The following is a 25,784-nucleotide window of genomic DNA, read 5'->3' as shown; positions in this document are numbered from 1 at the left end:
AGACTCATTTATCCTTTCGTATGCTCAGTACTTTCTAAACACATGCATGTTCACTAAAACCATGGATGGATGGATGGATGGATGGATGGATGGATGGATGGATAATACATGGATGATAAATATATGGATGGATGACACATGAATGGATGATACATGGATGGATGGATAGATAGGTGGACTGATGATGGATGGATGGATGGATGAATAATACATGGATGATACATGGATGGATGGATGACATGGATGGATGGATGGATGGATGGATGGATGATGAAAAGATGATAGCTGGATGGAGAGATGGATAGATGGAAAGATGATAGCTGGATGGATAATGCATGGATGATATATACATGGATGGATGACACATGAATGGATGATAGATGGATGGATGGATGGATAGATGGAAAGATGATGGATGGATGGATGGATGGAGAGATGGATGGACAGATGGATGGGTGGATAGATGGATGGATGATATAGATAGATGATATATGGATGGACAGATGGATGGGTGGATAGATGGATGGATGATATAGATAGATGATATATGGATGGATGGATAGATGATAGATGGGTGGATGGATATAGATAGATGATATATGGATGGATGGATGATGGATGGATGGATGGATGATAGATGGATGGGTGGATAGATGGATGGATGGATGGATGGATATAGATAGATGATATATGGATAGATGGATGGATGGGTGGATAGATGGATGGATATAGATAGATGATATATGGATAGATGAATGGATGGATGATAGATGGATGATGGATGGATAGATGGTGGATGGATGAATAGATGATAGATGGATGGATAGATGGTGGATGGATGAATAGATGATAGATGGATGGATAGATGGTGGATGGATGAATAGATGGTAGATAGATCATAGATGGATGATAGATGGATGATGGATGGATAGATGGTGGATGGATGAATAGATGATAGATAGATGGTGGATGGATGAATAGATGATAGATAGATCATAGATGGATGATAGGTGGATGGATGATGGATAGATTGATGGATGGATGGATGATAGATGGCTAGATGGATAGATGCTGCTTACATTTGCTGTATGATGCACCACAGCAGTGGGTGGCTGCATGTTGCAGCCCTTCACCTGCAACAAACTTTATATTGTTAAGAAGTAGTGCATGTAGTGGTCATATTTCCCTCTCATATATTTAAAGTTACTTTATTGAAAGCTATAGCAAATAAATTGCATGTGAAAAATGCGTTCAGTAAATTATCCCACAGGAGATGGGTGTGTTACAGCATAGAGCGTGCTGCAATCATTATCGGTCCTTTGATGAGATCCTGCATGATGCAACTATGTCACATGCTGTCCTTGGGAATCCTCGTAATAACCCCCTACAAGCGTGAACGTCTGTGTTATAAATATTCACCGATACGTCACATGTTTGTGTGTGACTGTCAGTTGCCTCTTCTAACTTTCCATTGCGTTTATCAATGAGTGACAGCAGTGCAGCTCTGCCATTGATTGACAGTGGATCTGAGCCATATTACATTGATACAGGGAAAGCTGCCGGCGGCGATGAAGATCCATGATGCAAAATTACAACAGAAATGACACATCTGGCTCTTGTATACAAGCTGTGGTTTGTATTGTCTGATGTGCTTCTTGACATGAGAAAATGGTCTAAGTCATGAGTGGATTAATAAAACGTAACAAAGCCCTGTGATGTGTAATTGCGTTTGTCACTCTATTGGAGTTCAATGTATCTCTCAATTACTCTGAGATATTAGATTGCCCATTGCTCTGACATAATAGGGACATCCTGATCAATACCGTGACACTCTGTTGTTAACATGCGAACTGTGGGCAGCACAGTCTTTCTGTACCTCTGCTCTGTTCTCATGAGATGGAAGAATCATCTTTGTGACAAACTGCTGACATCCAGAGTGATTTCTTTTGGGGCCTTTTTCACAGCGAGCACTGACATATTCTGACGAGTGAAAGGGAATTTTGTGAATACTTAAAGCTTAAGTAGTGCAAGAGGAAAGTGGGTGACATCTGACACCCACCCACCACCATGCCTCCAGTTACACTGGCTCACTTCAACAGGAGAGTTTACCTCTGACATTTCTTCATCTGCTACCTTTGATGTGCAGCACTGAAGGGACCTTGGTACAAGTTGAAGAATGAATGCTGGAAGCCAGTGTTTTTTGGCTGGCACAGGCACTCAGATCCTCGACTTTAAAACATCTATAATGTGCTCAGGGCACCTCCAAATAATAATTAAAAAAAACCCATCATTGAGATATGTTGAGATATTATGGAAAGCCAAACTGCAAAAAAACAAAACAAAAAAAACAAAACAACAACTTTATAACATTCATTTTTGGCAGTTTGAGTGGTTTATTAAACAAAATCCTAAAATAAATATATTAAAATATTTGGCTTATTATCACTTTCAAGTCTTTCAAGATGTTCAAAAAGCCATTAAAAGAAAGTTAAAAAAGAACAGAAGTATGAGTAACAAGCACATGTGAATACAGGAAGGTTTACCCCAGGGTTCTGTGTTAGGTACGCTGCTATTTTCAATATATATTAATAGTCTTGGTCAAAATGTGGTTGGTGCCAATTTTCATTTTTATGCCGACGACACAGTAATATACTTATCTATCACAGAGGGTCTGGCCAAATTGCAAGCTGTCTTAAATCTTATCCAGATTCAGCTTTCACAACTAAAGATGGTTTTAATTGTTAAGAAAACTAAGGTTATGCATTTCTCAAATGCTAAGAAGTAGCCAGTGAACACTCCAGATGTTGCTCAGGGAAAGAAGTTAGAGGTCGTCAAGTCCTGCCTCTCCTTTGAGGTTAGAAAAAGACTGCTACATTTTTACTGGTTCTAGATTATGGTGATTTGATGTACATGAATGCATCGGCACATTGTTTGTACATATTAGATACTACGTATGATAGTGCACTGAGACTTGTTGAAAATTGTAAAGCCCTCACTCATCACTGTACGCTTTATTCCAGGGCTGGTTGGCCATCTTTGACCTGTAGTAGGCTCAGTCACTGGTTTTTGTTCATTTATAAAGCCATGTTAGGTGAACTCCCTTCGTACATTTGTACTTTGATTAAACAGAAATCTGACCAAAACTCAGTCTAAAATATCAAGGCTTCTATGTGCTTTGCTCCCTTCAATTGGAATAACCTTCAAAAAGAGTTGGAACTACATGATTTGGTTTCTCTGCCTGACTGTAAAGCTCTCATATGTACAAGGTTGAATGGATAGATTGGTTCTTGTCATTGTGCGTAGGTGTTTTTTTTTTTAATATCTGATATATGAAGAAAGGTTCTGTGGTACCCACAAGTCTCCCTTAAACTTGAGAAGGCCTTTTCACAGTAAATGCTTTGTACCTCACAATCAATGTACTCCTTTAAATTGAAGCTGTATATTCGTCTTTTTAAATCTATTTGAAGAACAATCAATCACCAAGCACATGATTATACAAATACATAACACATTCAAACGAGACTGTTGTGGAACTCAACACCTGTTGTGGTATTTACATATTTTTCAACAAGCCTATACACTTCAACAGCATAAACACATTGACTGATTTGTAGTTATGGCTTTTGGTTTTGGTGTGCCACCTCAAGATTTTCAGTGGCCCCATTTAGCTACAACAGTGAAAAAATTCTGGCGTTGTCACTGTATACAAACATACAGTGTGCACTGATCTTATGTTTGTTGTATGTAAAGTTTCACTGAATATGTATTCATTCATGCTGGTATCTTTAAAATATGTGCATAAGTCATCACACACAGAACAGCATACAGCAGAGTTTAATAGAGTACAACAACTGGTCGCTCTGTCATTGGATGGCACAGGAGTATATATTGATGTGTGGGTGTGTGCGGGTTTTACATGTGCTTCCCAGTTCAATTGGACGGTGGATCATTGGGAGAAAGTCAGTGTTTCACTGAACACCGCCTGTGTCATTCTGTGGCTTCTTTGAGGACGTAAGTACAGATGCTGGCTGCATGGTAGATTATTTCTGAATTAACTTCACTGTAGCTGCTTTCTCAATTTCACTGAGCTTGCTTTAGAAACTGACAACTTGTTTTATTATTATATGTTTCATAGTGTTGCATGCAACTCATAACACAAGGATTAATTTTACACAGAGAAGTCTGTATTTGACTTTTTTACATTTGCCTTTACATTGCATGTAGCACTACATGTGTTTCAAAAATAGATTTTTTTTTTAATACTTCCGTACAGTTTAGAAATGATGTACATACACCTGATAATCAGTCATGTTACCTCTGTAGTAAGCGAGTATAGTTTTCAACCCAGTCACCAGAAGGCAATGTTGGTTTCTGCGAACCACAGATATGTTACTTTTGTACATTTCATATGTATCATATAAATGTTTCTAAAGTGATGTAGCATATGAGCTGACCTTGTCATTGGGAAATGGAGGGGATGGTGTGATGCTTAGTGATGGTGAGACAACTGTTTGAGATTAACAGTGACTTCAGTGAGTCTTCCAGCAGCATTTTATCACCCAAACGTGAGTGTTTTTCAGCGATCAGTGGCTGTGTTTCCAAAGGATATAGTGCCACAATTTTTTTGTCTTTTAACCGAGTCATTGCTGCTTTTCCTGCTGCAATAGTTCCCAAAAAGCGGTTGTTTTTTATCATGACATTGATGCATTTCTAGTCGGGATAGTGCCATCAAAGGCTTTTATTTCTTAACAGAGATAGCACTGCATTTCCTTTTACGATGGTGCAGCAAAAAACGGTTGTGTTTTATGGAGACATCGCTGTGTTTCCTGCTGGGATAGTGCCACCAAAAGTATTTTAAGCCAAAATCTTTTCCTAACCATAACTAAGTGGTTTTATGTGAACCACAGTGTTGTTGAAATGGAAAGTTGTAACGTATCTGCCCCATAATAACGTATAAGCGTAACGTATCCATGGTTTGCAGAAACATAATACCAACATTCATTCTGGTGATTGGGTTGATAGTTTTATGAAGTAGTACTGTATTGGTATCTATCAATCATACATTTTGTAATCATTATCTTTTCCTACTTTACTGCAATAATAGTATGAATTAAAATTCAAATATTACCATGTGTCTATTTCTGTAAAGTGGATAGGAAAATAATTGTCACTGCAGACTGAATTATGCAACTTTTCCCCAGGGATTGATATCGTGCCAGTTGATGGAGAAATATTTCAGACCTTTACGTACTCATCAGGACACCAAAGGCGTCAAAGGTCATAAGCCTGAAATGTGTGACCATCAAGAGAAAGACCGCAAGCATGGAAAGAATGCAAACTCAAAAATTCCACAGATGAAGCACCATCACCAGAATCAAGGCCATCATCATCGGCAAAAGTCACATCAGTCAGATGATAATGACAGCCATGAGTAATTATGGATTTCTTATCTACTGTTTCTTGCCTGTCCTCATGTATAGAATATGTGCTTCTCTTTTTATTTTAATTTTTATATGATAATGATGAAAGTGGCAGAGATCTGTGTCCTTCTGTGTTTGTTTGTTATGAGAGTTTTGATTCATAAATTTGCTCTGTTATTACAAAAAATAATTATCATTATCATTAGCTTGTCTCAGTCTTATATTGGTTTCCAGTGTGTCTATAATAATTTTACTTTCTTTCTGAAATAGCACCCATTCCACAGCGGACGACAGCCTTTTCAGTGATCTTCCCTCCGGCCATCAGCATCAGCATGATGAAGACAAGACTCATCATCCTCACTCTCACCATTACCATCGCAAACAAAACCATCGCCACGTTTCTCTCTCAGAAGCTCCCTCGAGTTCCTCAACTGCTTCCTCTTCATCCTCCTCTTCTTCTCATTCTACTTCATCCTCATCAGTATCCTCCTCCTCCTCCTCCTCCTCCCCCTCTTCTTCCTCTTCCTCCTCCTCCTCATCTTCATTTTCTTCCTCCTCTTCAACATCTTCCTCTAGCCTGTCCTCAAACTCCAGCAGTGACTGTTCAGATAGACATCCCCTTAAGAAGGCTCAGCATTCGCAGTCCTGTACTGACATTTCTGGGAAACACAAGCACTTTGAGGAGGAAGACGACACGGTCCCTTTGATAGATAAAAGAGGTTATCAAAACAGGCTCTCTGCTAAACAGAAACAGGAGAAAGGTAAGTCCTCTCACAGCGGCCCCACCAAGGGAACCAAGAACCGGGCTACAAGAGGCTCAGGATATGATGGAAGTGTCCGCAAAAGCAAATCAATGGAGGCTCTCACTGGACCCAAAGAAAAAGACTGGCATGAAAATGAAGATGAAAATGAACAGGAGAGGAGAAAAAGTGAAGCCAAGAAGAATTTAATGAAGGAGAAAATGAAGTTCTCTGCCTTCCTTAATGAGATCACTCGGCAGGTGCTCAGCCCGATGAGACTCACCACTCTTGGGGTTACAGATGCTCAAAGACCCTGCAGTCCAGGGCAAGCCTCTGTTCGATCCAGTAAGGGAGACAGCAGCACTGAGAAACACAGTCAGCCGAGGAGTCGGCACGACACTGCAGAATCAGTTTGCTCCAGCAAGTACTCTCATACCAGCAAGGACTCTTCTCAGCCTTCTCACTCTAAATCTTCTCACCAGCGTCAACGTCACCGTTCTACAGGCTCACCCCATCGCACGGGTCACAGAAGCTGCACCGATGTTCGTTGTTTGAAAAGAAGTCAATCATGGTCTCAAGCCTCTCAGCATCGCTCCCATTCGCCCTCTTACGAGCACAACCACCATCGTCACCAAGGAGACGATCATGCTTCTAGTCATCATCATCTCCATGGTGATCGCAACAGCCCATGTTATAACCATCATCACAGAGACCATCACAACACAAGTCATCACCATCACCACGGACACCACCACAGTCCTCTCTATCATCATGGTGACCACCACAACAAGTCTCATCACCACAGAGACCACAAAGACACATCCTATCACTATTACCATGGAGACCATCATCATGGAGACCACCGTCACCATGGCAGCCATCATAGCCCCTCTCATCATCGTCACCATGAAGACCACCACATCACAACTCCTCGTAAAGGTCACCACACTCCAACACATTACTATGAAGAACATCACAGTTCAGGTCACCGCCGCCATAGCGACCACCCAACCATTGAACGCCCAACTACCCCACGTCACCATGGACGCCAGAGCCTAACCAGTGACACAATTTATCATCACCATGGTGACCACCACAGTGAACCTCATCATCATCATTATCATCATCATAGAGACCACCACAGTGAACCTCATCATCATCATCATCATAGACACCATCACCAAATTCCAGGCCATCACCATCACTATGGAAATAAACACAATGAATCTCAGCAGCATCACCATGGAGACCACCACAGTGAATTGCATCACCATCAACACGGAGAACATCACAATTCAGGCCATCAGCACCACTGTGATGAACACCACAGTGAATCCCATCACCATCACCATGGAGACCACCATAGTCCAAGCCATCAGCACCACCATGATGACCACCACAGTCAAGGCCATCAGCACCAGCACCACCATGGAGACCACCATGGTGAATCGCATCACCATCACCATGGAGACCATCATAGCCCAGGCCATCAGCACCACCATGATGGCCACCACAGTTCAGGCCATCAGCACCACCATGATGGCCACCACAGTTCAGGCCATCAGCATCACCATGGAGACCACCATAGTTCAGCCCATGAACATCAACATGGAGACCACCACAGTACAGGCCATCAGCACCACCATGGAGATCACCACAGTCCAGGCCATCAACATCAACATGAAAACCACCATGGTTCAGGCCATCAGCATCACCATAGTCCAGGCCATCAGCACCACCATGATGACCACCACAGTCCAGGCCATCAGCACCACCATGATGACCATCACAGTACAGGCCATCAGCACCACCATGATGACCACCACAGTCCAGGCCATCAGCATCAACATGAAGACCACCATAGTCCAGGCCATCAGCATCACCATAGTCCAGGCCATCAGCACCACCATGATGACCACCACAGTCCAGGCCATCAGCACCACCATGATGACCACCACAGTCCAGGCCATCAGCACCATCATGGTGACCACCACAGTCCGAGCCATCAGCACCATCACAGTGACCACCACAGTCCAGGCCATCAGCACCATCATGGTGACCACCACAGTCCGAGCCATCAGCACCACCATGATGACCACCACAGTCCAGGCCATCAGCACCATCATGGTGACCACCACAGTCCGAGCCATCAGCACCATCATGGTGACCACCACAGTCCGAGCCATCAACATGGAGATTCACATCACAATCAGCCCCACACCAAAAATAATAATCTTGGCCATGACGGCCACCATGCTGGCAGTCCCCCTTTACCCAAGAAGTTGGAGTCTCTTTCCAGCAAAGCAAATTCTTCCAGGAACACTAGCAGCCCCTCTAGCCAGGATGAGGAACAGACAAGCTTTATTGGCCCATCATCAGATAAAGTATGACATTTCTCTTGGTGTTAAGTCCTATACTTATTTATGAAATCCTCTATTACAGCGTGCCATGAAGTAATTATTGGCAAGTCAATAGCAGCCCACGTTACACATGCTTGATTAACTGGTTATGTAATAATGTTCCACTCATTTGCTTGTCTATTGATTTGGGCAGCAGTGTGCATGTCACAGTGGCCACTAGATTAGTTATTACAGGACAATGGATTGCTCAAACTAATGGTAATTTAATTGACTTTTCCATCGTCTTTATTCTTTTCCATTTTCAGCTTTTTTTCACTTTATTCTTTGGCCTTCTGTAATGGTATTTCTGAATGTCATTTTTCTTTCACATAGGAAAAGCCACATGAACTAGGTAGGATCATGTAAGTATGACATAATTCCTTTTGGATTTTTAATAATCATAGTTCAAGTGGCAACCATGAATGTGACATTATCCATGTTTATTGCACGCTCAAATTATTTTGTATGTGAATATCACAGAAAACACTGACGTTTACAATTTAACAACCAATGTGTAATATAATAGTAAAGTGATCAATGAAAGGAATTCATAGAATGCTCATGTCTTACTCCATTTTATATCTCTTATTTTGTGTATCCACCTGACAGGGTACTACAGGAGCAGAATGAAGGTCTGCATCAAACTTTGCTGAAGACAGCAGTGAGGATGGAGTGTTTAGGAGAGGAATTCATGAGCAATCAAAAGCTTCTGGAGGCAGAGCTTCAGAGGACACGTATGGAGCTTAGCAGCCTCACAGAGAGGTTTGGGAGGTAAAGAACGCATGGATAGACCTTTGTTTTTGTCATCTCAATTTATTTTCTTTGAAGATTTAGTTCATTTGGAGCAAATCTGTAATTTTTCCAGACCATGTGCAAAAGTTGTGGGCAAACCACTTGACTCAGAAAATGAAGCAGCAGACAGAAAAAGATTACATCAAATTCCTTCTTATGTTTCATTAACTTGGCCATTTTATCCGCTAATCCCTTCCCAGACCGGAATAGATATAATCCCTCCAGCATGTTCTGGGTCTACCCTGGGGCCTCCCACCAGTTGGACATGCCTGAAATGCCTTTAACGGGAGGCGCCCATGACACGTTCTTATCATATGCCCAAACCACCTCAACTGGCCCCTTTTGATCTGAAAGAGCAGCGGCTCTACTCTGCACTTCCTCCCGATGTCTGAGCCCAGCCACCCTATGGAGGAAGCTCATTTCAGCTGCTTGTATCTGCAATCTCATTCTTTCGGTTACCACCCAAAGGTCATGATTATAGGTGAGGGTTGGGATGTAGATGGGCAGGTAAATTGAAAGCTTTGCCTTGTGACTCAGCTCCCTTTTTACCCCGACGGTCTGGCGCAGTGCCCACGTTACCTCTGACACCCCACAAACCACATTTCATTTTACCCTCACACGTGAACAAGACCCTAAGATACATGAACTCCTGTGCTTGGGACAACAACTCTCTCTCAACCCAGAGGAGACAGTCCACCATTTTCTGGCAAAGAACCATGGCCTCAGATTTGGAGTTGCTCTCAACCCGACTGCTTCACACTCAGCTGCAAACCCCCCCAGTGCATGCTGGAGGTCACAGTGTGATGAAGCCAATAGGACCACACCATCTGCAAAAAGCAGAGATGCAATTCTGAGGTCACCAAACCAAACCCCTTCTTTCCCCTGTCTGCACCTTGAAATCCTGTCCACGAATATCACAAACAGCATCTGTGACAAGAGACAACCCTGGTGGAGGTCAACACCCACCTAAAATGTGTTTGACTTTATGCCAAGCATGTGGACACAGCTCTCACTTTGGTCATACAAGGATCGGAGGGCTCAGTACCCTCCACAGGACTCCCTGGGGGATGCGGTCGTAAGTTTTCTCCAAGTCCACAAAACACGTTAACTGGATGGGCAAACTCCCAAGACCCCTGCAACAGCCCTGCAAGGGTAAAGAGCTTGTCCACAGATCCATGGCCACGACGGAATTCACATTTCCCCTCCTAAAACCGAGTTCTATTAGCTTGTGCTCTTTAATAGACAGTTTTGGTGTTACACATGTTAAAAAGTTACAATTCCGAAGATACCTGATTTGTTCTCTTTGATGGCACCTATGGGCGTTAGTGGTAAATGCAGGTGTGTTTTTGGATCTCACTTACAAACAACGCAATGCTAGCAGAGATTGGAAAAAACAGTATACTGCTTCACACCAAAGTGAGATGAACAGTGACTCTGTTGTGCTAGCTCTGCCTTATCTCTCCCGAGATTGTTGCCACAGACATCCAGTTCATAATAGTGCAAATGCAAGGGTTTTCGTCAGTGGGTCATAGGCTCAATAACCAGTGTGTTACCTCATTCGGCAATAGATCTTGACTTCACAGACATTTATTTAAATACAAATTTTAAAGATTATTACTTAATTAGGCTGCTGAATCAACTTATTTCTCAATCATGTAACCAAAATCATAAAGTTGGGCTCTGATGAAGTCCTTTTTAAATGTACAATTACTAGGGATATGTAACATAATGGCTACTTGTGGATGTGAAAGAAATTGAATGAAATACACTTAACTGTGATGTATTGTTGTTGTACCTGGGTATATCAAGCTATTCAAGGCTAAATTTGCCCTGATATGTTTTCCTTAGAAATATGCTTTGAAATGAGATTTCACCTCTGTTTTTACTCTGTCTTGTGTTTCAGACCCAAGATGACACCTGCAAATAATGCATAGCTATATTACTGCCTCATACAATGTGCATGTATACTAAAATATATTGTATTATTGTTGAGTAACTTCCCTCTCTCATTTGGGGCCTCATTTCAGATTACATGACAACTGCTCCTCCACACAGCAGACTAATAGTCTTCTAGAGCAAAGGCTTCACTCAGTGGTGAGATTGGAAGCATTTTTTTGTTTCTTGTGATTGAGCCTGAATTTTGTGACATGTAGGAGCCTTCTGCTACTGAATTATTAACATTGACTGAGCGGTAGAAGTTATTAAAACTCCCCCACTTACTGAAAGTTTACCTGTGACACTGTGGTTCCTGTGCTTTCTGTGACAGGCTCAGAGTATGGAAGGAGAACGTGAGAGGTTGAACCGACGTATTTCGGCACTGACGAAGCAGCTTGCTGATGCAAAATACGCCAACAGTGTGGAAACATTCAATGTAAGATCTTTATCTTCCATTCCATTCAGAGGCAGAAGAGGAAAACCAGAAAAGGGCACCCCAACAATTACAAACATTGGCAAAAAATAAACGGACCAAAACATAAAAATGTAATATTGATAAGCCTCTGTAAACTTGCACATGCAGAATTCAGCATTACTATGTTTATATTTATTCTTACACAAACCTGTTTATTCTTTGTCTTTGCATCATTTGATAAATAAACTGATCCCTTACTAACCTCTACTTACTGTAGGTAACATCAGTGCTACACAAAACTGAGCTCCATTTTCAGACAGATGATGCCATGAATCAGGTGGTTCCTCCCATCGCCCCCCCTCCGGCTGAGTTCATGGACAATCATACCTATGAGAAGGCCAAAGCAGGTGGGCAGGAGCAACCTCTGGGGTCAGTCCCAGAGGAGGAGGAGTCTGACTGGTCTGAGCTGGGAGACGAGACCCCACGATTTATACTGACAGGATCAAACAGAGTTCCAGTGTGGAGACACCGGGAAGCAGATGACAAAGACAGTGAGTCAGGGGGTGAGGAGATCCTCAGACGACACTACCCCCGCCCACTGCAGATACCTCATCTCCAATTCACCATGCACAATGAGAATCTGTCTGACGGCACGGCAGGTGAGGACACTTTCAGGATCTCCACAAGTCCAAATCATGGCTCTGCCATCCTGATCCGGTCAGCCAGCCTGGAGGAAATCCCTCTGGCTCGCCATCACATGCAGAAGGAGCTAAGAGGTACAGAGGCCATGATGGACCTCCACCACCAAGGGGGCGAAGCTACTGGGGATTTAGATAATGAGATCATTCATCACTGGAGAACGAACAATGACAGGGATGCAGCTATGGTGAGGCTGAGCAGGACGTCAGAGGCAGATAGCAGCCTGACTGGCCTGCAGTCAGCTGAGCGGATGTTCAACCACTTCATGTGTGGAGCGCAGCCCGCTGAAGGACAGGGTCAGGGCAGGGCTGAGGTGCACAGCTGGACAGGAGGGATTCCAGATGAGTTGTTGAAAGGGGAGCGAACACAGCTGTGACAGAAACATGGATGCACTGTTCGCTGCATCTGAAACTTTAATCTTTATTTATTAGGAAAAGTTAAATGAGCCTCTTCTTCAGCGGCTCAGTGGTTCAGCCCCTCTAATTAACATGTGGCTCGAGGAGACTCAACCTTTGAATTTTCTTTCCCCGTCTTTAATTAACACTCTTCAGACGGCACATTGTTCTCCCTCATTTGTTTCTTAATAAAAATCTACACTTAATTAAATAATCACATTGTATACATTACTTTACACTTTTAACTGCTTAGACATGGTCATTAAATAGTGAAATATGTATTTTTGGTTGTATACATGCAGATATAGGCTTTTCCTCTTCTTATTCTGTTTGCTTTATTGCATGAAACACTATGTATTCATATAAGATGTACTTCTTGTGTAGGTAGCCAAAGTTATGCACCGCTGAATGCATTGCTTCATGCTATGTACTACAAGTGTTAATCACTATCTAATAGTCTTACTAGGTATGTATTATATGACATAATGTATACTTACAAATACAGTTGTGGAATAGTTTAAAATATGTGTATGTGCAAAAAAATGTCCTGTCTTTGTGCAAAATATTTATTTCCTGTGGTTATAATAATTAAACGACAGAAAGAAAAGCTTGCAATTGAACACATTTCACAAGCTTGTGTAAATGTCATCCATGTAACTCTGTCCATGTAACATCTAATAAACCAAATGTAACAATGAAACAAATTTAACGGTCTGCATTTGTTTTATTTCTGATCAGCTTTCTCTCAAAAGGACTAAATGAAGATTTAAGTGTTACCTAGGAAATGTTCTGGAAAGTTTAAGTTAAATCTAGATTAAGGAATAGCATGACAGGTAAGGGACATTATAGTAAAGGGGAGGAAATATTTTGCTAAACAAAATGTGGCAGGTGTTTCTCAGAGTCTGTGCAGTCTGAGCCCATCTCCTTGAAGGTCATTGAGATTGCAGCTGGTAGGATGTCAGGATTTTTACAGCCTCTGGACTGGCTTTTATACAGGCTGCAGAGCGGTTTTACAGTTACTCAGGGGGTCACGAGAGTTGGATTCTCTTTTATGCATGTGTTTTACCTAATTGCACAATCAACAAGAACATCGCAAGCAACTATTACTATCAAAATATAGCCATTTTTAATGTACTTGTCAGTCAGTATTCAAACCAAAAACTGTGCCCCTGCGACAGTTTATGTATCCACACTGAGAGTATGCTTTTAGCCACGTTAGCTGTATTGGCTGTATGGATGGCAGTTTCAGTGTGACAGTTTGATGATCGGTCAGCTGGTTTGTTCCACACTGAAATATCTCAATGACTACTGGATGATGAAATGCCATGAAATGTTGCACAGGAATTCACAGGATGAATCTAATTACTGTTGGTGATCGCCTGACTTTTCCAGGGGTTTTTATCCAGGAGCTTTAGCCACTTTCTTTGGGGCTGCTGCAGGTAGCGGAGATTGAAATGTGTCAGCACTGATGAAAGTTAAGGACTGTTTGACCATTTTTTGCACTTTGAGCACCCTTCTTTTTGAGCACAGATGTCTTAAATAAATTGACTTTTTTTTGCATTGGGCTCAGGTTGTGAACGTTTTTGTGGCTGTCCAGTCCAGTTGCATTGGTGTGCGGGTATCTCCTCTGCCGTCCTTTCTTGGTTGTCCATTGTACCAACCCATCTAAGATAAACTTTTTGTTGCTGTAAGTAAGCGCAGTTTCACAACAGCCCTAAGACTAAGACTGAAATGTCTCAGTAACTATATTGGATGATTTGCCATGACATTTGAAACATACATTTACGTGCCTCTCAGGATGAATTCTTAGAACTTTGGTGATCTGCTAACATTTTATCATCAGGTCAAAATACTGGTTTGTAGTTTATGACCAAATACCTGCAAAACTAATGGCATTCCCACTGGCCTCAGCTGTACTTTGTGTTTATCAACTGATGTTCATGTTCATAGTCACATTTAATGGCACTGTCCTGGCAGGAAAAACAGAGACAGGTTGCTAAAAAACACCACATTGAGTGGCTAAAAAGCTGCTGGAAGATGCAGCAATACATTGCTATGAAACCAACAATTTTGCTGTTTGTTGGTCTCGAGCAGTGGTTTGCAGTTGTCTGCAGCTTGCCAGGTGTCTCACCCAGTGGCATATAGTAGTTAGGATGGGCCCAGTGCACGCTATTACGATGGGCCTTGATGCCAGATTTTGTGTCGAAACAGCTATCGTAAACTTTATAGTATCTAGTATAAAATGCCAAATAAAATAGGTAATTACTCATTAAATGGATTTTTTAAAATACTTAATTTACAGTTTATATTTTTATGTAAAATGAACATATGATTTTTTTTATAGTTTGCTACTGACTATTTTACAAAACAAAAATAACAGAAAGTCTGATGGAGATTGGTTTGCCTTCTCAAGGACATGAATAGCAGATGACAGATTTATATTGTAAGGTGTGTTCTTTAAACACGGGCATATTTCTGAGATCGCCTGTTGAATCACTCGCAAGGACCCATTCTCTGCTCTAGAGAGAGCGGACCCTCCAACCGCTCTCTCCACGGGCCCCCCCCACCCCATGGGTCCCAGTGTCTATATTTACCCCCCTGGTTTCATCTATAGGTGCCAAACCATCTACCATCAAAGTCAGCTCATATATTATGCCACTTTAGAGGTATAAAATGTACAAATATACAGTATTGTGTATTTGTGGTTTGCAGAAACGTACAATGTCGACATTTTCTTCTGGTGACTGGGCCAATTCTGATGTGCATTTGAATGGTGATGTGACCCTGAAACTGAGGTAAAAAAGTGAAATAACCACATAACCCGTGAATATGAATGTGAGGTGAACTGAAAAAAGTGATTGGAATAAGCAAAGTGAACATGATTTCCACCTCTACTCACAGTGCTCCAGGGTCAAATACAGGACACGGACTCTCCCAACCTGTCCTGTTGTGACTCTGACCTGGATAAGCAGGGTGAATACGAAATGAAGAATCCTCTACCTGGTTGTGGTACGTATAAAAACCCAAGGTAGTAGCACCAGTTTCAGGGTGGCAAATAGAGCCTCCTCCTCGTGCTGTTTTGATTCTGCCTGAAACTTTCTTAAATCCTGCTGACAACCCAACCTGATGATGATCAGCACAGGACTACCAAAGAGAGAGCCATATTTATCCCTCTGAGCTCCTCACAGGTGCAATAAGATAAACAACATTTACTCACCTGTCACATACTCATCCTCAAGAGGAACTTTTCATCAATGTGAATTTATTTCTCTGACTGTATACACTAATGTTTTTCCTTTTCATGCTTCCGTTTAAAATTCACACGTAATGATAATAAGCAGAGATGGGAAATCAAAATGTTTGAAAAGAAGTGTTATTATTGAATATAAATCAAAATTCTTTATTTCTTTAAATATTATTTTTTCCCAAGTTGAATTTTCTTTTAACGTCACATATATTCCTCTTTATGTGCGCACTCAAAGTTGTGTCCAGAGGATACCTGTTACACAGTTAATGTCTTATAATATCCATCTCCCCTGTCAGGCTTAATTTGTTTTGTCATCCGTGTCCCTCTGTGTGAGTGGTGGATGCTGAGCAGACAATGGCCTGGATTCACAGACCACTTTAATAGGATAGGTAGGCATTAGTATTAAGACGCTCCTGCATTCAGGTTTGCCAAATCCAGTGTGCCAAATCCACTGCGTGGCACACTGGACGGTGCATAGTGGTCGGTGGAGATAACTGGACTTTTTTCAGCACTTTTTGGGAAGACAAATAAGGTGAACTTTGATGCACTAACATTTGTTTTATTGGAGATGCACCACTTGTGAAGTTGTAAAACTTTGTTCTTCAAGGATTTTGCTGCAGCTTCTTTTGACCTTTTTTCATTTTTTCAAATCTATCATCAGTGTGTAATTATGCTTTCTCTGTTGCTACTGGTTTATTTTTCCACTTTAGGGTTGAATTTCCATTTTGTCCTCTTCATATCTGAGTCCTGCCTCTGACCTCTCCTTCTCCCTCGCAGACATAGCAGCACAGCATCGGCCCTCGTTGGCTCGTCGCTCTCCTTCCCCTATTCCCTGCGGTGAGACTGGGATTCCCTCGCTGCAACCATGGTGGTGATGAAGATGAAGTTCCCCTTTCAGAAAAGGGTGAAGCTAGCCCAGGGACTGTGGCTCCTCTCCTGGTGTGCCACAGTGGCCGGGGCTATCACCTTCACCCTGGGCTGCATCCTCAAGACGGAGCTCCGCAGGAGGGCAGAGGTATTCCAGACTTTGTTTCTGACTCTTTTTTTTAACTTGCAAGTTACCAACAGATTACAATTAATAGTGTAATACTTTACAATATAGCTGCAAGAGTGAGTGACATGTAATTATGTTTCTCAGTGTAACTACATAGTGGTGTGAATAGTCTAACTGTGGTCATACTGAGAAGAAAATCAGTTCACCTAGTGGCCTTTTGTGACAGAGAAAACAGGTAAAACATAAACTGCCAATCATGATGCAGTCCAGTAGACTGAGGAACAGCATTTTTGGAAGTTGTAAGGTGATACAGCTGATTACACACTTGTGTTCAGCCGTCTGTCTTACTTTTAAACTGTCGTCATTTTGGGAGAAAACATAAAAATGGGTCTTGAAAAGATGAATAAAAGGTGATTCTGATACAAAATGTCCTTGTTGTAGACCAGCAGCAGGTAAATACACCTGTGACCCACTTTGAATCTTGACTCATCATTTGATAAACCAGGCTCTGTCAGTCTTAATCACCATAATCCCTTCATCTGAAGGCCATCATCACAACTTTGCATTGAAAACAAACCTATGTAGTTTTATATGGATGTATTTCATTCCCACATTTAAATAGCTGCAGCCTCAAAAAGATCATGTTTGCACAAATATGGTGTTACAGCTATTTTCGTGTTATCAACATGATTTTGAATATTTTTAAATGTACCTAAATACAGAATTTTGTTTGACCTGTTTGGGTTGTTTCATCCTTTGACAGCTGAGGTTATGGCAATATTCTGTTTGCATGACTGTAAAAAGTGTAAATGGACATGTATATATTTTGGAAAAAAGAAATGAAAGACACACACCATAAGTGAATAAATAAATTACAGAATTGATGAGACTTAGACTTAGAAAAATGTGATTTGATGAAAATGATTTACATCTATACGCCAACCAGACTCAATGTGGGTGTCCTCCATCCAACAAAATGCAAGTGGCCTTTCAAAGCTCCATTTAACTAAAATAAACCACTTGAGAGGTCACTTTGTACAATAAGTTTCAGAGATGTGGCTTGTGTCAAGATTTTCTGCAAAAACCAGTGGAATTTAGAAGACTTAAAAGACTTTTGCACACAATACAGAGCGTGAAACTCTACAGCCTTACATGGCAATACCACATTTCACAAGGGACATGTGTTTTAGTTCATGCACTTTTTGAACAGTGTGAGTTTGAAGTAAAGTAAAATCTAGACTGAGCAATTGAATGACATGTGCAGCTACAGTTCGTGCACTGTAGGTGCCCTTGAGCAACACAGCTGAGCCTCAGCTGCTTGGCGTGAGCTGCTCAACGCTCATTAAACTCTGATTAAACTGAGAGGCTCTTAATCATTCATATTTGTGGCTGACTGTCATGCTGCAGATGAAAATTAGTACGCATGCTTTTTAGGAGTCCTCCCCTTTATAAATAAGGGTTGAACTCTTTTGAACCTGTGAGGGTTCTTCAACAAATGTCATGTGATCAAGTTGAACAAACCCAAAGAAACTTAAACTTTTGATTCAAGATTGTAAAGTCAGACTGAATTTGTTAAATATAATAAAATGGGGCACAGTGCATCTATAATTTACACCTATATATCTATAGCTGCAGCCAGGTTTGCATATTTACTCATTACCAGAATCATGTAGTTTCTTTATGAGAATAAGCTGTTTAAAGGAACAGTGTGAATGATTTGGGGTGATTTGGTGGCATCTAGTGGTGAGGATTGCAGATTGCAGCCCACTGAGACTTCTGGTTAGAATCCCTTCCGTGTTTATTGTTCTCTTCCTCTCCAAAACAAATGTGCCAGGTGATTTAAACCGGTAAAAACACAGAATAAAAGTTTCACGTTACAAATCAGTGTTTCTCCGATGCAATTTGGCATGTCAGAGACGGGCCGCTAGCCTAGCACCTGCTAATGTGTCCTCACCTATTGTCTCTAATAACTGAATGAGTGCCTCTGATCCAGACGTTCAGGAAGTTTTTACCCGGAGCCACATAATCCGCAGAGGTCTCTTTCTCTCCAGAACAAACAGACCAGGTGATTAAAACCAGCTAACACTGAATAAAGCAGTTTCAAATTAAATAAATCAGTATTTTTCTGAGGTGCTCATCGCTGAGGGGCTGCTAACTACGGTGGCCGAGGCAAAAATAAGAATGTCTCTATCTAGAGCAAGCATTTGGTTTGTCTTTTCTGGGCTACTTTAGAAACGCGGTAATCTCTGTAGACAAGATCGGGACAATACTCCAGTTTGAATTTTGAATATTGCCACATATTGGGACGTATCGGGCAAGATGCCCTTCTTAAGCATGTATTCTGGCAATATCACAAAAAATTTACACAGATGAAGTTAATTATACGTGACCACGAACAACATAATGTGAATGGCTCATTCCAAGGTAATAAAAACACAACAATGTATATTTTCAGGTGATTAAACACTAATCAAAAACATACTTGTTCACTTTCTATTTCTGCCAATATATCCCTTTAAATCCTACACACTGGACCTTTAATAACTGGAATATATTTGCTTATTAGTGGGTGTTTGTAAATTGACGTTAAGACATACTTTCCAGGTTTTTACCAGATATGTTCTGATGCATGTTTCCCTTGTTTCCTTCCAGCAAACAAATAATAATGACATTATTGTGTGACTTGCTTCCAGGTAATGGATAACTCGGACATACATGTTGTGCCCAACACCCTCATGATCGTTGGTCTGGCCTCGTTGGGTATCAACTACTTTGCGTCAAAGATCTGTCAGGATGCTCTGGATGCTGGTCGATTTCCCCGCTGGAAGAACATGTTGAAGCCCTATTTTGCTGTCTCTTGTTTCTTCACTGTCCTCATGCTGCTGGCTGTCATCATGAGCTATGCAATGAAGGGCAGTCTGGAGTCTTCTCTGAAGGCCGGCCTGAGGAACGGCATCCGCTTCTACAAGGACACCGACACCCCGGGCCGCTGCTTCCAGAAACAGAACATCGATCGCCTGCAGATGGAGTTTCAGTGTTGTGGAAACAATGACTTCAGGGACTGGTTTGAGGTCCAGTGGATCAGCAACCGCTACCTTGACTTCAGCACTAAGGAAGTGAAAGAGTAAGTTGCGGACAGTATGATACATAATTGGGCGGTGGGTTTCCCATCCCATTACAGGAACATATATGTAATCATACCTTTCTCTTGTTTCCTTAGCCGCATCAAGAGCAACGTGGATGGCCGTTACTTGGTAGATGGAGTCCCATTCAGTTGCTGCAACCCCAGCTCTCCACGGCCATGCATCCAGTATCAGCTCACCAACAACTCAGCTCACTATAACTATGATTACCAAACCGAGGAGCTCAACATCTACCTCCGAGGCTGCAGAGAGGCCCTGGTCAACTACTACATGGGCCTGATGAACACCATTGGGGCTGGAGTACTGTCAGTCTTCCTCTTACAGGTATATTATGAGGAGGTTTACAGGGACTGTGATTTCAGGCAGAGATTCATTTTTAATTTGGAGGTATAACAGTGAGTGGTAGAGCTGCCAAGGCTGTATAAAAGCACACTTTCACATTGTGTTATGTCTTTACACATGCAGGAAAAATTCTGCTGCAGCAACTCACCATTTTGTATAAAATGTAAGCAGCATACACAAGGCTAGATGCATTTTTTTCTGCTGAATAATTTAAAGATTTCTTTTATGAGCATCTTGACTCTGATTGAAAGTGAACATCACATGATTCCTCATTCATTTACAGAGTCTCATGTGCACAATTAATGCAATTTCTATCAATCACCACTTACATCTGCCCTACATTTAACCCGCTCCACTCATTATCTCCCCCCTTCCTTCCTCCCAGGGCTCTGTGCTGGTGAGCTTGCGCTTCCTGCAGACCGCCATGGATGCAGTGGCAGGGAATGAAAACACAGAGATTGAGACAGAAGGGTACTTGCTGGAGAAATCAGTGAAAGACACCGTCATGGAGTACATCGGACCCATGTTGAAGTTCCTCCTGCTTACGAACCAGGTGGAGGAAGGCGCTGCTGCTGAAGGCGCAGCTCCAGCAGCTAAATAAACCATAAATGATGTACACACATGTAAATAATTTTTACACAGAGAAGGCAACTAATGAATGATAATTGATTATTTAAATCTGAAAACAGAATATGAATTTCACAGATATAGGGATAGTATTTTTTATTGTCCGATGACCGTCACAGAATAAGTAAATGTTTATTACATTACTGTACTTTCCCATTTAAATTCCATATGGTGAATTGATACCCCCTTTGTTAAACACACACTGTATCAAGGGTGTAGGTTTCGCTTCCGTTGTTCTCGTGCACTGTTTGTATGGTTACCTGCGAAAAGTAATGCACCAGAATTCGTATATAATCCACCTAATTGTGAAGGAGGCTAGTGACAAATGCGCTAACGGGAGTAAAGAAGGAAGTGGAATAAAAAGCGAAAATCTGCATAAGGATGCAGGTTGGGGTTGTGGATGGATCAAACAAACATAGGTCTTTCCCCCAGGACACTGGTGTTTGTGTCCCTTGTAAAATGAAGTGAACTTTGAGTTATTTTAAGGTACGACGTCATGATACGTTAACCACGTAACTTTTAAGGCACCCAACTGTATTTCTTTTCCTAACCTACGTAACTTTAAGTACGTAATATGACATCACCCAATCATAACTTTTTTCCTAAACTTAACCAAACCGATAATTCTGTAGGATATCATACGAACAGTACCAAAAGTTGGTTGTCCCCCATCTGAAAAGTTTTAGCATCAAACACTGAATTTTCTACATTTGCATCAATTTGTGATATAAATGTCTTTAATTTTGTCAAAGTCCTCTGCTACTTTCATGTTTTTATTTGGGGGGACAAATGCACATGTTCTGAATATTGAGGAAAACATGTCCCCTGCGCCCCCTCAACCCCCCACCCCCTTAATATATGCCTATGTACTGTATAACATCAGAAAACATACTCACCCACATAAGTTATTGTAAACACATGATTTCAACTAAATTTGATTTTTAAAATTATTTCTCTGCTTTGTTTTTTGGTTTTGATGATAAGTCCTTTATTGTTATATTTGTTTACAGCTCCACAAATACACAGAGTCACCTCACTGCTTTCTTTGGCTTTTGAATGTGATGTGCATCGTTAATTGCATCCTCAAGAGTCTGTATCCAAAGCAGTAAAACACAAAAAATATTTTCAGTCTTATAAAACAAGGCTATGAAGCTGACTGTAGAATGAAATGAGGCACAATGCACTGCTCTGCAACAGGACTACCACATAATATAACAGAAGCAGGGGCTTCTGGCAAATGTTTGGGGCCCCACGGAAAAAACATTTGGGGGAAAGGAGCCTCTGATGGCCACTCATTTTGGCACATTTTACAATCCTAAAGCTTTGACCTCCCTTAAACCTCATAAAGGCACTATACAATGCACCGCCACTGCACCAAAACCCCCCTCGGGCCCCTTCTAGCTACCGTATGACAGCTGGATACCGATAGTTAGGACAGGGCCTCCTTTGCCTGGGGCCCCCCAGAGGCAAGGATCATCACTAAACAAAAGTCTTATTAAAGTTTGAGGTCCCTAATTGCCTTATGGAGTGGAGTCACTTATTGCTTCTATTTTTTGTTAGACATTATCATACTTCACCTGTCAGATGTCACCGTCACTAACAGGTACTCTGAGTCGCTAATAGCTCCCTGCCTCTCTTGTCCCCATCAGTGAAAGGAATACAAAAGGATTATGAAGATAATCAATGTCAGTAATGCAGTGAAAGCCATTGAGTGTGTCCTCTGTTCTGACACCTTTGTTAAAGCTTTTAATCCCATTTGTTAATACTCAACCTGCTGCCCTTGCAGTTAGACACCTGCGTCAGGTGAATGTAAGATGCAAAGTGAACTATGAGCCAAGGCTTTGTTTGCTTATGGAAATTAAGTACTGGAAAACATATATATATATAATACTGGGATATAATTTTTCAAATTCAGATGAAGAATTTGTGTTCTTTCCCCATGTCTCCAGGCAGTTCAGTAAATATAAAAGGGAATTATCATACACTTTCTTTGTTTCTTTCTAAAAACACAGTATTGGTTACCCTGAAATCTATTTCAACCCATGTGAATAGCTTTATTAAAGGTCCTTTTAAAAACATCTCTGTGTCTTGAGTGATTATTAGGGGATAGGCGGACTGCTTCTGACTCAAAACAAGTAGTACACCATATTTAGGTCTTAAATTACCAGTCAAGATCTCAGAGGCTTCCCATGTATTCTCACTGCAAATTCTCTAATCTGTATATCTCAATAGCACCTCAATTCACTGGTCTATATATAACTAATTATTTGTGCATTGTCTTGTTGTTGTACTATCTACTGTCATCACTGGATGTCCATTATTATTACAGTTGTTATAAACCTGTCAATAATCAGAATAACAGAAAAACAAAAATGCTAATAGGGAACAACAACACCTAGTCCACTGGCTTCAAACATTACTTGGACTGAGGCGTATTACAGTCATATCCTCCTGAGACCCTGTGTCCTCATATGAGGACATCACATCTTGGGTTTACATGACCTTATAATTTTTTCTGTTCAACTCAGATCTGTTGTCCTTGTTCGTGGACACTTTTTTTTGTGCCATCTAGTGGTAGTAAGACCACAATACGCTCATCCATGTAAAAACAAGATGGCAGCCTGCAGCTGATCCTGATACAAATGTGGACAAGGTCCAAAACCTGATCACATTTTATGGTTGAAACTTGTTTATTTATAATCAATAATGTTTATAGTTTGATATGGCAACAACTTTAACCAATTTTAGCAACAGTAACTAGTAAAGACACTGTTAACTAGGAAGTACTCCTGTGAAGATATTGGGACTTTGTTATCGTTGACAGTATTTAGTTTTTTATACTTATCAGGTCCCACTGATCCCAAATAGCTAGGGGAATTTAAAAATGCAAACATACGTTTGGATCTTAGGAGGATTTAGTAAAGGCATTGGGGAGCATATAGGCTTATTCCAAGGTGAAGTTGATATTAAATTAATAACTGACATCAGTGTGTCAGCAACAACCAAGGCAGCAGCTATAATATTAATCTTTTTTAAATTTATGTATTTAATTAAACAAAAGAACATGACACACATTCAGTGTACAGGGGACGATATAGATATAGAACAGCAAAAACAGAGCCTAGGGTATATCACACTAGATAAAAATATTAGAAAACATACAGCCTTTACAGCCATAGAGGGAAAACACAAAATTGACTTTCAATTTCAACTTCAACTTTATTTGAAGTCTGTATTGTCCCTGGAGGACAATTACACAGCAAGTAAAAACACATAAAGGGCAGGAGGGAACACATGAGAATGTACATACACAACAATCGGGGCAACGGGGGGCAGCATGCCAAATACAGTGAGGTGAAACAACAGTAGACACTGGAATACAGCATTGCAATGTAAAGAAAATTGATTGTGTAAACGTAATGATTAGCAGCATCTGAAGTACAGTTGCTAAATTTACTTTTAAGAATACATTTTTCCAACATCATTATCAAATGCAATATCAAAAAAATATTTGTCTTCTATCTTGGGTTTTGGAGAAACCAAAGACCACATTTTCCCATATTACTGTAAAGTAAGTGAAGATAGGATCAATGACAAATCTGCAAAGGTTTTGGTGTGCGAACATTGCCAGATATCATAAACCTTCAATTAAAAGCCTAGACCCAATGAAACGCCCGGTCTCACTTAGACCTCTGGTCTGGTTTCCAAGCAGTTCATTTTGATACAAGTTCTTTGGATATATAAAACCGGGTTGTTGGCTACCATTGGTTAGCTATTTGGATCGCACATACAGATATAAATGTTTTAAACTTTTGTCAACATGGACATGCTACACATTGTTAGCTAGGTTGATTTCATTTTACTGAAACCATGAGCACCAGAGAAGACCATAAGTCACTGAGATTTACCTGCATGATGAAAAACAAGTGGTGACTCCTTGGCTGTCATAAAGTCTTTTAAAGTTTTTTTTTATAAAATTCCAAGTTATGAATATTGTTTTAACAGGATAAAGAGGTGTTGTGTCGGTATGCCGAGTGCTGTTATCGTCAGGTGCCGAGAAACAAGCCTGGTCTCACTCCGATGTCGTTGAAATCTGTCACTTTGGCAGTGACTTGTGGTGTCGGAAATCCAGCAAAAAAAGGTGTCCTTTAACATCAGCATGATACGTGGCCGTTTGCGATACAGTCTAACAGCACCCGGGGAGAAGTGCGGCGGGACAAGGACGAAAATTAAGGCGGCAAAAGTCTGAGTGGGGCGGGAAGGCAGGGGTAGTGAATGGGCCCAACACTGACCTTCAGTATTCGCAGGGTTCACTTCCCGTAAGATTCTATAGCCAAACCCTGTTCTTTTTTCCTAAACCCAACCATGTGTGTTTGTTGTTGAATCATAAAAAAGTCAATTTGTGGTGTTGTACTGACGTAGTGCATTTATTTTGAAAGAGACTGTCAGTAAACATTAAATTTCCTGTGAAAACAGAAGTGTATTTTGAAAAAAGACAATGCATGTAACAGGCAGAACTTGACACGGTGTCCCAAAACATCAACAGCAAACGCACCCAGGGTACCTTTCATGTTGTATATGGACGTGGAAAGCCCATGATCAACATCAATACGTGACGAGGCTGGAGTGAGAATGT

At 41.1% G+C, this 25,784-nt stretch overlaps 2 protein-coding genes across 2 annotated transcripts; both read left to right on the top strand.

Annotated features, from left to right (window-relative positions):
* The first annotated feature begins 3,926 nt into the window (after positions 1–3,926).
* On the top strand, positions 3,927–13,499 carry LOC117261188 (uncharacterized). The gene is made up of 8 exons (XM_033633491.2): positions 3,927–4,011; positions 5,202–5,431; positions 5,691–8,544; positions 8,893–8,921; positions 9,169–9,330; positions 11,379–11,445; positions 11,618–11,722; positions 11,979–13,499. The coding sequence occupies exons 2-8, from the start codon at positions 5,223–5,225 to the stop codon at positions 12,774–12,776; spliced, it is 4,224 nt and encodes a 1,407-aa protein (XP_033489382.2). The 5' UTR covers positions 3,927–4,011; positions 5,202–5,222; the 3' UTR covers positions 12,777–13,499.
* A 3,325-nt stretch (positions 13,500–16,824) lies between these two features.
* On the top strand, positions 16,825–21,955 carry rom1a (retinal outer segment membrane protein 1a). The gene is made up of 4 exons (XM_033610406.2): positions 16,825–17,057; positions 19,730–20,160; positions 20,257–20,503; positions 20,907–21,955. Exons 1-4 carry the CDS (start codon positions 16,908–16,910, stop codon positions 21,120–21,122), a joined length of 1,044 nt encoding a protein of 347 aa, XP_033466297.1. The 5' UTR covers positions 16,825–16,907; the 3' UTR covers positions 21,123–21,955.
* The last annotated feature ends 3,829 nt before the right edge of the window (positions 21,956–25,784 follow it).

The sequence above is a fragment of the Epinephelus lanceolatus genome, chromosome 11, assembly GCF_041903045.1.
Source record: "Epinephelus lanceolatus isolate andai-2023 chromosome 11, ASM4190304v1, whole genome shotgun sequence".
NCBI lineage: Eukaryota > Metazoa > Chordata > Actinopteri > Perciformes > Serranidae > Epinephelus > Epinephelus lanceolatus.
The sequence above is the reverse complement of the archived record's forward strand: the minus strand, read 5'-3'. Positions and strand labels throughout refer to the sequence as shown.